Raw genomic sequence first — 20,119 nt, forward strand, 5'->3', positions numbered from 1 at the left:
CGCGTGTAAAGCGCCACGGGCCATGCCACACGATGCCATTTCTCTTGCAACTTGAAACGCAATAAACGTTGCATTGCCAGTTGCTAAAGAAATGTCACGTGTAACATTCTACTTTTGTAACCTGCAATGCAACTAAATGTTGAGTTGCGAATTGCAAGGAGAGTAGAACTATCCTCTACTTTTCAACATTGCTGGACAAGTTGCTACGAGTTTATGTTCGCTCGCTCAGTTTCCATCCCGAATAGAACTAAATATTTTGAACAGACTTGCAATACTTTGAACGCTTACAGAAAACTTTTTCGTTTAAAAGCTTTGAGAGAAGGTTTTCCGAAGTAAGCAGCCTTGTGTAAAAGTATTTGAAGGATAATTAAACAACAGGGGGGGGGGGAGAGGGGGGGGCCCCCCCCCCCCCCCCCCCCTTTCTTCCCCCCCCCCCCCCCCCCTCCCCCCCCCCCCCCCCCCCCTTTTTTTTTTTTTTTTTTCTTTTTCTTCTCTTTTTATAAAAAAAAAAATTTTTTTTTTTTTTTTTCTCCCCCCCCCCCCCCCCCCCAACCCCCCCCCCCCCCCCCCCCCCCCCCCCCCCCCCCCCCCCCCCCCCCCCCCCCCCCCACAATAGCCTCAATTTGGCTTCAAAAATATGCACGGATAATTTATTTGTCCTTGGACACTATTTGTTCCTCGAAGATCACAGTTTTCCTCGAGCTTCGCTCTCGAAAAACTGTTCACTTCTCGTAATAGAAAATGTCCGCGGATAAATATTCGTGCATATTTCGCGCTATCGTTTATATAGCTGGTAGGCAGCTCAGGAAAGTTCGATTGTAATTTAATTTGCAAAATGAATTTAGCATTTTCTATAACCACACTTTGGAGTGAAACGGTCGGCATTCACAATCATTAGTTGAGCACTCTTTGTTATATTTTTCTACACTGTTTATTCAATCTGCGTACACAATAAATATATGATATATCACGCAATAATTCTTACTTTTATAAGATAATAAAAATATAACTCTATAGCCCTTAAAAAAGTTAATTGAGATTTTTAAATATTTATCTTAAGAGCAAGAAAGCGGCATTCTCTAAAAACTGAAGCAAATGGAAACTGGCAAACCGAGAGAGTAAACAACCGCTTCAGCTTCAGTATATAGTTTTATCGTCAACGTCAAACCGTTAACATAATTATTACCGGCTAGAACTACTGTAAGAGGGTAATTGCAATAAAAGCAGAAAATACAAGGTTTTTGTTATGAAAACCTGGAAAACCTGGGTTTTTTTTCCAATTTTTTAAATGAGTTGAAAGAAATAATTTCAAATTTGTTTGTAATCTACTTCCTTCCTAATCGTCATTAAGCATTCTTCTTTGTTCACATTATTTGTCGCGTAGTATTCTGCAAAACTAAACCACAATTGTTGAGTTTCTTTATGATTTAGTTATATCTTTAAATGAATCTCTCTTGTCTCCGGTAACACCACTTTCGCTGTTGTTATTAATCTTCGGCAATCCTCGGGATATTGTCGGATTTGAATGTTTCCTGTACCATCCACAGTAGGGTCTACGACTGTTCTCGAGCAATCTTCGGGATATTCTCGGATAAAGCAGCTTGCAATCCAGCTGTCGTCGACAATCTTCGGTTCCTTTCGGGGTTGCCACTAGTGTTACGCAAGAACTCCATGTTCCATTTCGTTGATTAACTTGGCGCAATTAATTCCTCTGCAAGTGACACGACTCGGGCGAACCATGAGGCCATGCTGAGGTTTGCTGATAAAAAAATGTCAATGTTATTTGTATTGTTAAGGCCGAGTACTGTGACTAGCATCTTTCTCACAGTTATTATTAGAACGATTAGAAAGGAATAGAATGTCAGGTCCTAAAGGATCATAGTAAATTCCAACTAAAGACATGCAGTATTAAAGGTAAAGTAAAAAAGACGAATAGTTAATTTTTAAATTATTTATGGACACTCCAAGCAGGAATTGAGATACAGTAACAACCCACGAGTAAAACTTTTTTTTTTGGTTGTTGTTTTTTAGGGTTTTTTTTTGAGAAAATTTTATTTTTTTGGTTTTTTTTTTTTTTTTTTATTTTTTTTTTTTTTTTTTTTCCGGTTTTTGTAACCTCATGCAGCATCGATACTGGAAGAATAAAATTACGTCGAATACTTACCAATTGAAATATTTCTTGCCATTCACGGAGCCGTCGTTCTTTCCAACTGGAAAAACAAAAGCATAACTGTAAGGAAAGCGATTTGATGGAAGGCAAACAGTCACTCGTAGGATTAAACATACAACAACCTCGTTCACCTGCGTTGCAGGCGAAACTATAGGACTATACCGGGGTTTTGTTCGTCTGCAACGTATAGGCTACCTCGTTTCCACGGTGTAAAAAGATTCTGGGAATGAGGCTGGATCTAGAGACTCGTTTTGAGGTTGTAGACTTGCTTGTGACGTCGAGGAAAACGGCCTTTTATACCTCACCACTTCTACAAGGCATATAATTCCCCCTTCCCCACCCCCATCACCAATAAATGATTTCCCATGATTTGTTAATTATCTAGATACGTACAATCACTAGAAGCTAACTAGACTGTCCCCACCCCTTTTTTTTTTTTTTTCGGTTTTTTTGCCCAAAAAAAAAAAAAAAAGGGGGGGTCAAGAAGCTAAATTTTCCGCAAACACAAAAATACCGTGGGAAGCAGTGTTAAATTTTATCTAGTACCTGGCTTTCTCATTTCTATGCCCAACCAGGTTCCTTCTGCGAATTCCGCTTGACCAATGTACCGAACAACACCAAGCTCGCCATTCACAAGAACGCTAAGACCCTACAACAACAACAACAATCCTCTTAAATACGATCGCTAAAGTCTGGCCCATTTCCCTTTTAGTAATTCACAATGTTTACAATGCAGAATGTGTTACGAATACAATCAGGCTACAAAAAGGCCGTTTGAAAGGTACTTCTATACAGTGAGTGCCCATGCTCGGATATTGTTGAAAAATTCACCTTCTTTATTTTCACCGGCTTAAAATTTTTCTTTTTTTTTTTACACCTCTTTTTTCTTTTCTGTTCTTGCTTCGGCGCGGTCCACATTTCTTCAATGGCCCACTCCACTTCTCTGCTTTTTACCACTTTGGCATAATTCCCGGGATTTTTTTTTTTCCCCCCTTTTTAAAAAATCATTAGAGAGAGCCTCTGTGACAGAAAACTAAAATGCAACAATATTAATATTCTTTACTAACCGCGGTAAGTTGAAATTCTGCTTTCGATTTTCCTTTTTGTTGAGGCGTACTGCCACGCCGTGGCGTCTGCGAATTTCTGTAAGTGGAAAAAACATGTTTAACAACAAAAAAGGAAGAAATGTTTAACGACAATTTAACTTTTCACGACAAATAAATTCCATACTTATCAGATGCAGTTGAAGATGCGCTGCCTCGTCTCGGTGTTTGTTGATCCGAGGTGGACTGGGTCGATAGTTTCCGTGCGCTGAGGTCTGGGTTGGAGTCGGTTTGCGATAAGTCGCTTAGCGACCCGTGAGATCCAGAGGCTTGTAAGGAATTCTGGGAACCAAATTTGCCTTTAAGAACTGGGATCGCTGGGACTGCAAAGCCATTGTGATTAGTTGTGTGTGATTGGTCAGCTCCTCTGCAATTGACAAAATTAATTGACGCGAGTAAATGTAGGGTGAAACTTATCACAACCCTTAGCAAAGTTGTTTAGTTTACGGTTTGCCCGAGCCTCCGGTACATTGGCAACATGTGCAGACCTATGACGTCACAAACAATGACAGGGTTCGTACCCTTTTTCACAAACAATTTTCCAGGACTTTTCAAGGACCCAGGTTGATTTTTCCAGGACTCCAAAATTCACATTAACCCTTTCACTCCCAAGTTTTCAATATTATTTCTCCTTACTGTCTGCCATACATTTCAATGTTTTATAATGTTAGTTCTGGGAATTGTGTTGTTACTTGAGTTCAACAGATTTCCAAAACTTTCCAGGACCGGTTATCTTTTCCCAGGACTTTTCAGTCCTGGAAAGTGCCACAAAAAACCCAGGACTTTCCAGGTTTTCCAGGACCCGGACGAAGCCTGAATGAGGTGTGTTCGGAATCTTTCTGATTGGACAAAGAAACACCCGTAAATTTTTTTGCATCCACTCGGCACTTTTACGAACACTTGCCAAAAACGGCATTGTCGAAAGAGCAAGAAAAAGTTTATCTTCAAAAGAAAACGCATCACTCAAACTTAAAAACATTTGCAAATAGCTGCTTACTTACTTGTTGACCTTGGATGGAGGAGCGAACACACCGTGGCTTGGTTTACAATCAAAGTATCTCACTCCAGATACTGAGCCGTCATTTTTTCCCACAGGCTGGTCCAGCTCAATACCAAGCCACATACTAAACAAGAGGAAATAACAGATCATGGGAGTTATATTACGACTGAATTGAATTCAATCATTTGAATTGCTCTATGAAATGGTTGTGGTTGTCACTTAATTTGAGACGACTTTGTCAGTAACTTACAAAGTTGCAAATAATTTCGTTTTCTTGAAAGGTACGGCATTACCGGTATTATGTCTATGTCATTATTTTGGTTGGACAAAACTCAAAATTGGCCAGACATTAAAGCGCATCGTAAATAAGAAACATGTAAGGAAGTTACCATCTTAGTCGGCCACTGTCCGATAATCGACCGTTATTTGCAGTACTGAAAGTGATCTTAAATTAAGGCAATTATAGTATTTTTTTTTTTTGAAAAAAAATTAACCTATTTTTTTTAGCACGTCACTTGCAGTCCGTCTAACACGTTTTTCCGTGTTCTACCGTGTTTTTCTACAGTATTCAATATTGAATGATTATATCTATTCTCTTCAATTGGGACATGTTACCAGTACGAAATGTTGACTTAAATCTCATACGTTAGTCTAAGTTAAAGAAGTGGGCTGCCTGATATTTCTGACTAACTACAACTTAATCGAGGGAAAACTCTACCCACAACTAACTGTTACACGAACATTTTGAATTATTCTTAAATCAAAAGCAAAACTTACCCTGTAGCAAACTGCGTTCTTCCAATAAACCTTACAACTCCATTTTTCTGACCAGCAACCATTACGTTATCACCTATCTGCAGAGATCAGCCAAAATTAGTCAGCCAGTTAGTGAAAAGTCTAAATTCTCCCGACTTATTGCAATGCATGGTACATCAAGAAAATATCGCCTATCTGCTTGGCAAGGCAATAACATTTGGATCGCGGAAATATTGGTGATAGATGAGGACTTTAACGTAATTATTTTGAGTAAATGCGCTGCATGAGCGAGGATTAAATTTTAAGTCATTTCTGAACAAACTAAGAAATAGGCGGATGAAAATCTTTGACTAAGAGAAAAGAGAGTTTGCCCGCAGTTTAATTTACATAATATCGGTGCGAATTCAGGTCTGTTGAAGCTTACATTGTTCACCCTACATTTACACACAGATTATCCCAATCGCCCTGATTCAGAAAATCTGCTGCATTGTAATCATAACCTCCCTCCTAGCCCGTCTTGTTTCTTCCTTTTTCTCTCTTAGGGTAAAACAAGGTAAGTTGGCTGCGGCCCTCGCTGTTGTGAGGAAGCGCGGAGACCCCCCCGCAAGCAAAAAGTAAAAAAGAAGAAAGACTTTCGAAAATGGTCAAGCAAACTTAAAGCTTACCTGAAAACCAAGAGCGTCATCACTTCCATTCACTCGCGGTGAGGGAGTTGGAGAGCCTGGTCTTGAGTTCGGTCTTGAACTGGACCTTGATGACGCACGCGAGCTAGGCTGAGAGAACTGGGTTTGAGCAAGACGAGAAGCAGAGGTTGGACGTGAACTGGGACGAGAGTTTGGCAAGGAGTCTGCTTTTGTAATCTTGGACAGTGGTGCAAAGATGCCTGATAATGAGAAAAATAGTAAAAAAGTAAATTTAAAGTAGACAACGAAAATGGAAAAGCCTGAAAAAGTATTATGGAAAAAGAGAGAGTTAACCAGTACACATTTTTTATTTTTTTTTTTTTTTTATTTTTTTTATTTTGACACAAAAAAAAAAAATATAATAATGAGAAAATAGATAATATATATATATAATATAAGAATAGAAAAAAAATGGGGAGGGAAACAAATAAAAAAACGGGGGTAAGTGGTCCCCAAAAAAAAAAAAAATAAAAAAAATTTAAAGAAATATTTTTTTTTTTTAAATTAAATAAGATTAAATAATGAAAAAAAAAAAAAAAATTAAAAAAAAAATGTTGTTTAAGTCAATTACTGATTTGATAATTTAAAAGATGTTTTCCGTTAAAAGATTATATTCGGTATTCTCCTGCACTACAAAGCATCTTTTATTAATACCGTAAAGTTCCGGTTATAAGCCCCCCTGGCTTTTAGCCCCCCCCCCCCTGGTTTTAGGGCCATCTAGGACCTGGAAACAAAAAAATACATCCGGTTATACCAGTAAGTTCCCCCGGATATAAGCCCCCCTCTGCTGGATGACAGTATTGAACAGGGCTAAATGTTGCTTTGTTATGACTTTTTAACTTAAAAACGTATTTTGATCGACACTGCCGTGGCTCGTTTCAAAACAGTTTTTTTTTATTCCACTAATATAAGCCCCCCTGTTTGAAATATCAACCAAAACCCCTTATGAAGTTGTATAAGCCCAGGGTTTGTAACCCGAATTTTATGGTATGTGATTAGCTATCACTTAAACATAGATCTTATAATGGCTTTTTTTATTAAAACATTCCTGTTACTGATTTATATATAGAAAGCATTTTTCCATTGTACTCTTGCCAGCTTACCATGTTTGGGCGGACATTGAAAGTATAAAACACCTCCAACAGAACCATCATTTTTTCCAATGGGCGTGTCAAGCTCTACCCCTGCCCACTCCCCTGAGGCAAAGTCAGTTGGACCACAGAAGCGAAGGATTCCAAACTGAAATGAAATCAACAGCATGATCAAAAAATTAGTTTTCATAAATAACTGACATACATTTCTTTCAATATTAGTTCTGCAAAATTGGCATGATGCAACAAGATCACTGATATCCCCTCTGCATAGCAGTGGTTCAATCTCTGACAGGAGTCAAACTGTATTCTTACATTGCAGAAATGGACACTGGTGACTTGACAAAATGCTAGAGTCAAGGCAATGGAATAGCATCCTTTCCTAGCAGTGGTAGGGTGGGGTGTAGCAATACAGCTAGTCAGTCACTTCACCCTTCGGTAACTGGCCTGAGTATTGGCTCAGTGGAAAAAGACTTAGCACTACATGTTGATTAGTATTGTGTTATGAGGATTGTGTTAATTTTTACCTTATTTCCTCCTACACAGACTTGATCACCAATCTTAAGTCCCATCGATGCCAACGTGGCTGGAATCTCATTCTAAAAGAAAACAAATATTTCATTTAAACATCTGAACCCTGAGAAATCATTATTAACAGTGTTATTTCAGTTGTAACCTCTTGATCTTGTGACGCCTTCAAGGGTGGCTCTGCTTCTGAGAGAAGCCTTGTCATTTTATCAGCAATGATTGCTGGCTCAGAATCTTGTTCATATGCTGCAACTATAAAATAAACAGTAGAGTTAACAAAACAACTATGTCAACAAAAAAATAAAAAAAATTATATAATTTTTTCAATTTTTTTTTAAAAAAAATTAAATAGTTAGTGGTTTCATGACAACATAAAAGTTCATCAAATCAGAGTCTCCAAGCTTCACTAATATTTTAATATTTGAATAATGTTCAGTGATGAAGATATCACTAGAAAGGTATTAAATAAACATAACTATGGCACTGTGTCAATTGGTACTTACTGTCAGGAATGCAGTGTAAAGCCAGTCTGTTAAGTTTGTCTCTCAATGAAGCATCTGCACCATGTTGAAGCTGAAATCATTGAACCACCAGAAAAGACAACTTGAGTTACACAGTAAATTAATTAAAAAAATAATTTGACTCATACATTTATAATTTGTAGCTGGGTCGCAAGATGGGGAAGGGTTCTTAATTTAAAATCCTGTTTAAGTCACTGATTTTTTCTTGCAAGCTTTTTTTTACAATTTACTTAATCCTAAGTTGCTTCATTACTGCAAACAATTCTCGTTAATGTTGTCTTTGTAGAACTTTACACTGTATAATTTGTCAATTTACTGATTTATTTTAATGAAATGTTATTTCAAAAATTTAAAATTGGTGGATACTTACCAAGCACTTGGCTCCTTCTATGCAAAGATTGCTTGCAGCAATGTGCAGTGAAGTACCATTATCAAATTCCTTACACCGGGCATCAACATCTGTAAGCAAATTAAATTACCAGTATTAAAACATTGGCTAATTATCATGTTCAGGAGTCTGTTGTGAAAATGAAAACAAAACATGCACTCAAGATCATCAGTGTTACATTTTTGGTAAGTTATATACTGTTACTTGCATGTACTTCTTATTAACTGAGCAAATGGCTGACATTTACTGCACATTATATATAATTTATATATATTAATGATTTGAAATTATAATGAGATAAGATCCTAGAACTAGTTAAATATGCAAGTAGCAAGCAAGCAACACTTTTTAAATTATTTATTTATTAATAGAGCATGGCACATAACAGATAACACTGCTGAACAAGGGGCTTTCTGTCCTAATTAATTATAAATAAATAATTATAATTCAGTTATAAACAGAGTAGATATATCTCCAATGTGATAGTACATTACTGATAACTTTCATTTCAAGATTCGTAGCTTTTTATGAAGGTACCCCTAAAAACAGGCTGTGACCTAAATCCAATTACCTCTTGCATTAGATGCCTTTAGTAGAACTCTCAGGATCGGTGCAGCATCAAAGAAAGAAGCATAATGTAAGGGAAGCATATCTGTCCAGCGGCACTTCTGACTTACATCACCACCCTAGGGAAAGCATGACAAAGTATGTAACTCCCTTTAAAACCATGTACTCTGTGTAATACATCAAGATCGATAATAGGAATATTCGGTATGTTCGTTTAGCGCCCGGGGGTTTTTGGGGGTTTTTGAAATAAAAAAAAAGGGGGGGGGGGGGGAGGGGGGGGGGGGTATTCCTAGTAATACCAAAAATATAAACTGCTCATTTTGGTTTCTATTGACTTTGATAGCTGACTAAGGGCTGATCTCTTTGCCAACAGAACTATCACCAATTTTAGTTCACCATTAAATTTTCTCTGATTCTGATTGGTTTATATTGATCATGTGACGCAATAGTGCTTATCCGCGGAGGGCACTCTCAGCCCTTTGTGCCCGCCCGAGGTAGATACCCGAATGGATAGTACTCGTCCCTGAAAAAACAAGCGGGCCTGCAGACAGAAAAACCCACCAAATTCACTGCATTTAGTGGGTTTCTTGTCTGGTTATGTTTTGTTCGTTAAAAATTTTGGTTTTCAAGACTTTCATCCAAAAAGGTAAAAAAAATAATTCAAGATGCTTGTTTTTGAATGATGCGTGCAGGAGAGAATGTAGTGGTGAACAATAAAAACGATGAAGAGTGTTTTTGTCTCAAAACTATCGGTCTGTTAGTTGCCCCTTGGAAATTTGATGTTCTTAAAACTAGCATATTAGCCCTTGAAACTTTGCTTATCGGGCTAATATTTGTTTTAAGAACATCAAATTTCCGTGGGGCAACTATCAGCCGATAGTTCCTCAACAGAATCACTCTGACTATTGTTTAAATAGAAAGGTGTTCCACTTCTTACCTTTGCGATCAGAGTACTAACAACACTGCTTGCAGCTCCAACATCACCAACACCAACTATAAAAAAAAGTCAAAACTATTTAAAATGAAACTTTTTGCACATAAAACAATTAATTTTATGGTAAACAGTCTGATTTGATTTTAAAAAGTCTAAGTATTCTTAACCTGTCAAAAATATCTGGCCAGACCTATATTATCTCTTGTCAGAACCCTGATAGTGAGTATAGTCAAGAAACAGCTTACTTTAGCTCCTTGTTCAAGGCTATACAGGTACGAGCCAAAAAAGGAAAAGTCTGTGTTTGAGACTGGTAGTCCATCAGGCTGAAGCTTATCCCATTTTCAGTTGCATGAAGTGACTAGGAGTATTTCTTTGCCTACCAGAATGGGATGCTTTTCCATCACAGGGTTACCCCCAGGCATTAAATTTGCAGGGACCCATTTATACACCAGGAGGGGTCATGAATGGTCCCTCAAAATGTCGCAGTGCTCGCAATGCTCACAAAATTTTAGTGGGTGCTCGTTTGCTCGTGCTCGCACGTTTTTACAAGTGCTCGCATGCTCGGTTTTCAGTGGTGTAACTTTTTGAAAAGTGCTCGTTGCTCGCAAGGCTAACTTTTGTCAGTGCTCTTGCTCGCAAAGAAAAATGCTTTGCTTGCATGCTCGCAAAGACCGTTTGATACCCCTACCAGGGTGGCTTGAACCCAGACTGCTCGATCTGGAGTCCAACACACTAACCATTTGGCCACCACGCCTCCCACAAAGGCTATATAACATTGCAGTAAATGGACAAACTTTTGTACAGTGACATACCTGCACCTGCCTTGCAAGCATAGTGAAGTAAAGTCATGTCTGTCAGACCATCTCGATCATCAACATGGGCACCTCTTCGTAACACCTGAAAGTCAAAGAGCTATTAGAGCGGTTTTCACTTCAGTGTCGAAAGTAAATTGCGTTTGCTTTGGTTTTCCATTACTACGCTAAGTGATTGGCTTAAAACTCTCGCGCCACTTTCTCAGCCAATCAGAACTAAAACCAAAACCAATCGCGACTCGCTCGCGCACGTTTTCTCGCACTTCGTGCCAGCTACATTTATTTGCTTCGAGTTTTGATTGGTTCACTGGATTGTCTGTGTCCTTTGTGATTGGCCAGAGTAATTACTTTAGTTTAGTAACATCCTCCCTTGGTGGTTTTACGACACTCAATTGAAAACTGCTCTAGACAGATGGGGGAGACTGTTTTTGCTTTTGCTTAATAATACATAGATCTACAAAATTAACAACAATGATTGTTGTTATTATATAAAGTAAATTATCACATGTACCCATACTGCAAAAGACAGATTAAAGTTGAAAGGTCACAAAACACTGCCAGGGCATACGTGTAGTCTTGAATGCCACGCACTGAGATAATACTTATTCATAAATCTTTTTGGACAGAAAGCCGACAAGAAAATTTGCTTTATACTCTTCTCACCTCTTTGACAAGCATTTCAATGTTTTGCTGAACCTGCGGCACCCATTGCCTCATTATGGCAAAAATCTCTGAGATGGTTGTCTTTGGTCTGCAGAAAATATGATTTGAGTTCATTAGAATAAATACTGGTAGATTGCTCCATACAAACTGTGCATTTAATAATTTAAATAATGCATTAATATACATGTAGTGGCAAAATCTCTAAGTCTAATGGCACTTTACAATAAAAGACATTATTAAAAAAGCAAAATCTTGATTATTTGAGGGGCTAGCTGAAGCCTCCCTTACCACCTTGTTTTTGTGCATTAAGTTAGGCATCTCAGTATAAAGACGGGCAAAAGAGAGAGATAATGCTTCAACACTAGTGCTTCTTGAATGATGCACAAGTTTTGGAAGTGACAAACTAAAGTGCGTCTGATAGTCAACCAATCCCAATTTTACACTAGATTCACAAAACAGCAGATTCGCAATTCATCTGAATGGTTTATGGATCAGTTCCAAAAGGACCAATTATGGTACTATTTAATTTAATTAGACTTTAACATTAAAAAACGGAGGTTTGTATATACAATTTAAATCCTGATTTTTCAACCTCCAGTGGAAACGAAGATTGGTAACTTGATAAATCGGAGGTAAATTACAGTGTTCAACCCAGAGAAGGGAAACAACTTTTGGTTCAAAGAAATCAAGGATTCGAAAACTCAGGATTCCACTGTAGTCGTAACACTTACTCTAAAAGAATATCTTGGCAGCCAGGACAATTTGGATCAAAGAAGGTCAGTTCTAGCTTTCTACACTGTTGACGAAAGAACAAAAAATCAGCAACATACCACCTTATACACTGTTATATGTCAGAATTCCTTGTAAGGGATTTCACAGCAGATTGAAAAGATCTTTTATTAACATGTGGGGTATTAGGTTACAAATTAATCTAGATTTTCTATGTCAACAGCATTTGGTAATGATTTAATAACAGAGGAAAACTATCTGAAATCAGAGAATTTCAATGATAATTTAGTCACAGATGTGACAGTTATTTAAAGTAACGGGATTAGAGAGATTTCCCCTGTAAAACTGTTTGATCCTTTAATTATTGATGAATAAGCCTGGCAAGAAAGACAAAGACTTCAGGAACTTGTTAAAATTCAATAAATACAAGCTGGGCTTGAATTAGTTTATATTAGTTAAAGTACCTCTTCTAATTAGCACTACAAACTTACGTTTTCACACAGCGGAGGATCAGATGGAGGATGAGAAACTGGCTTATCGCGAGCTGGCATTATAAAATCAGTCACCACAAATCCTGAAGAGGAATTGGATGTCTTTTCCTGAAAATATAAACACAAACGAGGTCATCAAGCGTTTCGTCTCGCACAAGTTTGTTTACGTTTAGGAAAATGAACAACTCAAATTGAAAGCCATAAATTTTTCGATCGCGTATGATCTACTTTTCTTTATTTCAAAACTTTCTAAAATAGATTATATTTTGGGTAAATATTTGCTCTGAAAGAGTGCCCTTTTGCGGTCAAACTTCGACACTTTGCTCCGAGAAAAGTAAATATTGTTGACATAACTTTTCTACAAGATGCTGGTGAAATACTGGAGCGTTTAATCGTATTAATTTGGGACACACCACTGTGCGAGAATTCTTTCAACCTGTAACACTTTATAGCACCTCTGAGGATAGAAAAGAATTTGTTTCTTGCGCCACAACAGCAAACAAAACTTGAAAACGGTCATCAAACCAGTGGACCTATTTGTCTACTCAAGCATGACGGCATTTCCTTAGAAGCTTCCCTAACGCAGAAAGGAACACGACAAATAATTCATAGACATAAACTCTTAGAAGTCCCTTGCTTAGATAAGAGCCTTACCTTTCCAGGCATCGTCAAATAATACCAAGATTGAACGATCAAAAGATCTGTGGTGCACTTTTATCCAGCCATATTTTCCTCGTTTTGAATGTTTTTTGGAGGGAATCTATTATTTCAGAAGATAGCCGCTGGGCAGTAATTTGTCTGACTCGCGGCGCCTAAACAGTTTCGATTATTGAATCGTTGGTAAATTAACTCAAATTTGGATCTTCGAAAAACAAAAAAATAGTCGATGTCAGGCGGACTTATATTTTAACCTTTCTGTCACAAACTGCCCATATTTGACCAAAACCAAACACTGCATTCGGAAATATTTCGCTCGATCCGGATGGTTAAATATGCTGGGCACTGGATGGCGATTTCCGTTCCAATTTGAAGAAAGAAGGCCAAAAGATAATATATCGTAACAGTATTTTGTTAAGGACTTCCCAGTTATAGAATCGGATATAGTGAAATTCTGGCAAACGAATTTTGGCACACGAAGCGTAAAATAAATTTCATGTAAGATCAGAATAAATTCCATTCATTAGAAATCGTTGACCACGCCTTTTCCTTTCACCTCATTTCCAAGAGCGCTTTTTATTTGTGTAGTAAAACCGGTGAGAATTTCCGGCAAAATGACTAACAGTGCAATTTTCAACAAAACACAATGATACGGGACGAGTGTGTGCCGTTTGAAAAACCTTTCAGTCTCGACCGTTTGATTTTATTTCTTACCGGAACAGCCGCGTATTTCATCAAGGAACATAGTTATACGTAGGCTTTTATAGATTGTGCTAGCATAATTTTTGGCATAATTGGAGCTAAAAAGCATAATTTGTGAAACGAGCACTGCCACGGCATAATTAGCAATTTTTAGCACTTTTTGGAGCATAAATTCATAAAATGTAGTAAATATGGTGTACTTTCTACAGAAATAAATGAAATTTAGGTAGTTTGTTCTTGCAATGCGTGTTTTAGCTATACAATTGTGATTGTTAAGTCGTTGGAGGCATTTTACAAACGGTTTAGAGATGCGAGCAGCTAATTTGGACAGCTGACGGCCGTGATAAACTGCCATAAACACAAATAAATTTACAACAACAGTTTATTTAAAAAACATCATAATTTGGTGTCGTTATTGCGCACCTCTATGTATAGAATCTACGTCATTTTGTGAGCATAATTTCGGAAATCAGAAGCATAATTTGGGAATTCTGACATAATTTTTGCATAATTTGGCAAAATTTTGAGCACTGCTAGTAGCATAATATGCCACTTTTAGGAGCACAATCTATAAAAGCCTAGTTATACGTACCCTGGGTGCCAAAAGGTTTTTTTCTTTTTTTGCAGGAAAGACGCTATTTGTGAGCAGCAAAACGATCGCGGCTTCGCCGTTCTTTTTCTCCGCAAAAAACCCCTCTGGCACCCAGGGTAAGTTTTACGAGCGTAAAAGCAAAATTGTACAGCGATATTCCGAGCATTGCATTAAAAATGAGAAACGAGGAATGTCTCTGAAGGCATTCCATTCTATTTCTGAAAATCTTCCGGTAGAAAGGACCATTCCATTTGATTTTTCACCGGAACAACTGGTTTCTCCATACAAATGGAAAGAGCCCCAAGTTAATTCCTTCCCTGTAAAAAAGCGTAAAACTACGAAGGGCTTTTATTTTAGCACAATTCTTCGATTACAAAGAAAACGGCAGTAAATACGAAAAATAGAAGATGAGACAGAATTATGATCTCAGCTCATGTCAGGAGAGAGACGGGGAGTGCGAGAGGAGTGACTTCAAATTGATATTAATACTCACCGGGGAGTCCGTGTCAGGTAACAGGGGGTGCTCCCAGCGACTCTCCCCAGTCACAGAGTTGAAGTAGTACAGTCGACCTGTGTGAGTCTTGGACGAGCATAAAACCCAGTTTTCCGGGAGACTGGATTCGAACCTTTGACGAGCCTCTGCATCATCGTTGATTTCAACTTCCATTTCAAAATCTGACTGTGACATAAACAAAAATAATTATATTAACAAAACCAACATCAATCACAACATGAAAACAAACAAACAAACAAACAGATTTTATCATCGCTAAGACTAAAAAAAACATTGTCAAGACATATAATGGTCAAACTGGCCGGAATTGAGACTGGGCACCCTCAAGAGCAGCGTCAAATACAGGAGTAATGGTATTGGGCTCCTATTCAATACGAGACAAGGTATCATGAAAAGTTTGGGTGCCCTGTACTGTGGACAGCTCAGCCCGTTCAAAGAGCGTCTTCTGATAAGTTGGATAAATCGCTGTCACGCTTATTCTGTGGTAGTGTGACAGACATTATTTTAAGGTTTAAGAATGGCCTTGAGTAGACTTGCCACAAGTCGACCTCACGAGTTTTCACAGTAAATAAGCGAGCGAAGCGAGCCTATTAGGTCGCGAAGAGGCCGTGCAAGCGACGAAGTCGCGAGATCGAATAAACAAGACGAAGGACTTAATTGAAAGTCTAGGCCCAGAGCTGTAGCCACTAGATCTATACGTATAATTGTCTTAAACGTTTAGCGAAATTATAAAGTTTTCTGGGGCAATAATTTTGTTTATGAATTGTTTGACTTGCAAGTTTCAAAGAGAACACAACAGGAACACAAATTGAAATTTCATGCTACAAGCCAAACAACCGAAGGAAATTATACTGTGGTGCACTTGACGTATGATATACATCTAATAAAGAAAAATCAAGTATTTGTATTTTTTAGTTATCCAAATGAATTTTGGGTGTAGGAGTGCATAACACTGCAGAATATTAATACAGTATCGTAGGTTCATAGGTATCAAACATGCTAACCTAAAGAGTCTGTAAAATCTCGCTGTGATGTATATGACGTTAGCACTTACATTAGATAAATGAATTTTTAACTGAACGACTTGTAAAGGAAGTTTTTTCTTTTTCATTTTGGCGAAAAAAAGATCTAGATCGTGCCAAATTTCTTTAACAACAGTTTAATATAAATACTGACTTCACACAAGCGCTACTTTTTCGATAACATAGTGATTGGGGAATGCAAACACATAGGACTTATATTTTACGAAATCACACGATGCTGAGAAACACACCTGAAAGCGATTCACGCCATCGGGTAGGATGTTTGAAGAGAGAATTCTTTGTAACCGTCGCTTAACGTCTTTTAGCCATTTGATGTGAATTCCACGATATCAAGTATTGATCTTTATTCGATTCAACAGGGTTGAATAAAGATCAGTTTGAATGAACAAGTGTCACCTTGATGTTTCGTTTTGACAACAGGAAACAAACCTTCTGTTTTGTTGTCATTTGCTGATAAAAGAATTCTTGAAGTAATAACAACATTGTTGATCTGTTTCAAACCGATTACATCCTTAAAATCTTGTCTAGCTGGTCTTTCGCTTTTGATAAGAGTTATGCAAATTTTCTTAGATTTACGCCGTGCCTTAACCTTAACTTTCGTTCAGTTTAGATACTAGTAAGCCTTTACGAATTTGTTTTTTTGTTTATGCATATTACAATCGACTTACACAATTCGTGTTTAACATTCCACTCTCTTTGTTTCTAGGATTAAGCCACTTGAAAGTATTATTAATTAAAAAAGGCATTGCCACAAGCCAGTAAAGAAACAACTTTTCGTTTGTTCAAGATAGGGCGGACCCACATCCGTCTGTGTGCACCCAACTGTACCCCAAACAATGCTAAAACTGAAGATAGCATAGGACAACTTAACTCGTCTGTAAACACGTTCTGTTCCGTTACAGTGAAAACTGTACAGGTCTGGGTACTATTTTTTTCTCGCGTGCGGCGGGACACTTCGGGATCGCCCGAAGGCCGGCTCCGCCAACGAAAAGAGCGGTGAAAGATTTGACCGAGACTGAAACTGCGCATTTTAGAGCACCCAGAGAATACAGTTGTACCCCGTGCACCGAACATAAAGCAGGCGTCTTGGCACAATATACTTTATAAGACATGGTACAGACGTTATAAAACTAAAAACACTTTGAATTTTAATTTCCCTTGGCGCGTCGAACTGAGAAGTGAGGAAAAGCGACTGGAGTAAATGACCGCGCTTCGTTTTCGCTCACCCATTTTTTCCTCTCCCAATTTTTTTCGCTTCTCGTCATTCGGCGAGCAAAGAAAAAAGAGGCACTCCTCGTAGGAGTATAGTTAGGATTATCAAGTACAGTTTAAGCGAGACCGTTAGTACTATTTATTAAAAAGCATCGTCAACAAGAACGTTACCTTACGAGAAAAGGCGAACAATCCGCCTTTTGTTTCGTGTTGGGGAGGCCTCGAGTCATGCGGCCTATACAACCGGAGCTTCTCCTGGTTTCTGAAGCATTAAGCAGCTAGGAATATTTCTTCTCCCCCCTGAATGGGATGCTAGTCTATCGCAGGGTACCCTCCTAGCATTATTTCGCCGATACCCATTTATACACCTGGGTGGAGAGAGGCACTATGAGAGTAAGGTGTATTGCCCAAGAACAAAACACAGTGGCCCTCCCCTGGCCAGGGCTCGAACCCGGACCGCTAGATCCGAGATCCAGCGCGCTAACCATTAGACCACCGCGCCTCCCATTTTTGGGGTTGTTTCATATCATGTGACGAGGGATAATCCTGATGCTCTATCGCAGGCAGTAGGTACTTATTAAGCGACAAAAAGATATAAAACATGCACAAACTGTATCCTTACTATAAAATGTATCGGTGTGCCAGGAGAATCCGGTGAATGAGTGACGTCATTGTCATCTGTGATGCAGAGAAAAGGTGTGGGGGAGTCCCTCAGGGCCAGAATGTCAGAGGGGAGGTCTGGAACGGACGAGACATCCGAACCATCGGTGCTGTAACCATCTAAACTGAAAGAAGGAAGGCAAAGAGAGAGTAGAACACACAAGTCACAATTTGTATGGTATCTTAAAATAAAGAAATACTACATTTACTAGAAAACTCAAGTTTTCTGCATGGGTTGCGCCACGGGCTTCTTGGTCAGAGGAGTTGCTAGGCAGCGCAAGAAGCTAGCGCACGTGACAACATAAATTCGGAAAGTACGTTGCATTGGGAACGGACAACAGAAAACCACAGGCGGACCACCCTATGTGTTCGTGGTTAATAATTGTTGACATAAGGTCATGTTGCAATCAATGGCGCGTATAGAAGATATATAGAGAAACATTACGTCGGCTTCGATTTACTACAAAATATAAAGTTTACTCTAAATGATTCAATAAAAGTTAAGATGAAATGTTGAATGAGTCTTGTGTCGTGTTTTTTTGCCGCCCCGAGCCCTTTAAGCCGTTTTTTTTGCGAGATCATTTCTACCGGTCGCTAAATGATCTCGCAAAAAAAACGGCTTAAAGGGCTCGGGGCGGCAAAAAAACACGACACAAGACTCATTCAACATTTCATCTTAACTTTTATTGAATCATTTAGAGTAAACTTTATATTTTGTAGTAAATCGAAGCCGACGTAATGTTTCTCTATATATCTTCTATACGCGCCATTGATTGCAACATGACCTTATGTCAACAATTATTAACCACGAACACATAGGGTGGTCCGCCTGTGAGAAAACAGGGTAACCCTGCAGCCAACCAAAAAGAAACGAAATAAAACAGCACTTCCTCCCTAACGGTTACGGTTGGTTACTTCCATTATGGCTTCTAAGGGTCACACTGCCTTTGAGGACATACATGTATTTAAAATCCTGATTTAAATCCCGGTTGGAATTTTTTACGTTTTATTTTGCAAAGGCTAATCGATGGATGCTCTCAGCACATTGGTGTGACATTCTGTGGTAACTAATCATCGAAAGATGAAGTGAACTACATCGCATAATTTTTAGTCCGCCAAACTTCACTTATCTCAATTGATGCACATGTCGTTACAGATACACAAAGAAGCAGATTTGGCGCTCACGCAGATAAGCGAGACAAATAACTTTAGATTCTGGCGAGCAAGTAAATGATCTAATCAGTCTAACCAGTAACAAAGAACTTAAAATTTTTCGTTAAAACGAAACACGATAGTTGCGTACAACAACCATTTGAATGATAACAGACAAACCTGTTTTTATACGAGAAACACGATCGCGAAATTACGAAGAGAACATTTGAGGGAATGAAGCGACCGGACATATACAAGGTTACAATCTGTAATATTGCTTTAAAATCTTTAAAGGAAGTTTACCGTAACCTACTCGTTAAGCAGAATAAGTGAATGACTAGCTGTAAGTACAAACAGTTAGATATCAACTTACCCAAGCCCGGGAACAGACATATTTGTTGAGAACTGTGTGCGGGATAATAATTTTCGCCTTTAGTTACCAAGTTGAATCACTCCTTATTTTGTATGCAAAGTAGTTCTGCATCTTCAAATAAACAGCACTTAGCTAAAACCATTTAGGGGCAGTAGTGTTGATCCTTCTCCAAATACTACCGGCTTAACGTACTAAAGATGCATGCAGACATGAACAGCGACTGTAAATCGACTACTCAATGTTGATTTTTCACTGTAGCCGGTTTTGACCTAACCGTGGAAACGTGATCTCAGTGAAACGACGTACCGCTGTGATGTTTTTGTGTTTTGTTCCGTTATTACCTCCGCCTGTTAATCATTATGTTAATTTTAACAATGTAATCTTTGAGAACGGAGCTGGAGCTGGAGGCCTTTTCAGTCGCGCCTAGCGCGTCCGGTCACGCCACAAGGAGAGATGAGGTGTAATCAGTAAATTACTAGTGTATCAGTAGCTTCGTTGATTATATTAAAGTATGTTAAAGCTTTCCTAAAATCTACGGAAAAGATTGATAAGAGCTCAAGAAATAAGATCAGAGTTCAAGAATTATCATGTGAGTCAAGAGATAATTGTGATATGTCGCCGCTAATCATGAAATCAAGAGGCCTAACAACCTCTCTGAGCAGAAGGGCCATGCCTGAACTGCGGATCGTGGGACGAGGTGTTGAGTGTGTGTGCGGTCCCGCCTATAACTTCCAGAGCATAGCCAAAGTAAAAAACTTTCCTACTCAAGCCTGCGTGA

General features: G+C 38.5%; 1 protein-coding gene across 3 annotated transcripts; it reads right to left on the reverse strand.

Moving 5' to 3' along the window:
• Nucleotides 1–908: 908 nt before the first annotated feature.
• Nucleotides 909–19,759, reverse strand: LOC144631980 (CAP-Gly domain-containing linker protein 3-like). 3 transcript variants are annotated; one of them, XM_078490572.1, is made up of 22 exons: nt 19,342–19,759; nt 17,779–17,941; nt 14,881–15,066; nt 12,437–12,544; nt 11,948–12,012; nt 11,217–11,304; nt 10,554–10,638; nt 9,745–9,800; nt 8,812–8,926; nt 8,223–8,311; nt 7,835–7,904; nt 7,480–7,583; nt 7,331–7,402; nt 6,816–6,951; nt 5,695–5,912; nt 5,051–5,127; nt 4,275–4,397; nt 3,401–3,640; nt 3,238–3,313; nt 2,717–2,819; nt 2,165–2,210; nt 909–1,759 (listed from the first exon to the last, which is right to left on the reverse strand). In XM_078490572.1, exons 1-22 carry the CDS (start codon nt 19,359–19,361, stop codon nt 1,657–1,659), a joined length of 2,343 nt encoding a protein of 780 aa, XP_078346698.1. In that variant the 5' UTR covers nt 19,362–19,759; the 3' UTR covers nt 909–1,656. The 3 variants fall into 3 exon arrangements, with proteins under 3 accessions (XP_078346698.1, XP_078346704.1, XP_078346710.1); XM_078490578.1 differs by lacking the exons at nt 17,779–17,941; nt 19,342–19,759 and adding an exon at nt 16,175–16,311; XM_078490584.1 differs by lacking the exons at nt 14,881–15,066; nt 17,779–17,941; nt 19,342–19,759 and adding an exon at nt 13,091–13,207.
• Between the last annotated feature and the right edge of the window lie 360 nt (nt 19,760–20,119).

This window comes from Oculina patagonica, chromosome 1, assembly GCF_052425735.1.
Source record: "Oculina patagonica isolate OP01 chromosome 1, crgOcupat, whole genome shotgun sequence".
NCBI classification, from domain to species: domain Eukaryota; kingdom Metazoa; phylum Cnidaria; class Anthozoa; order Scleractinia; family Oculinidae; genus Oculina; species Oculina patagonica.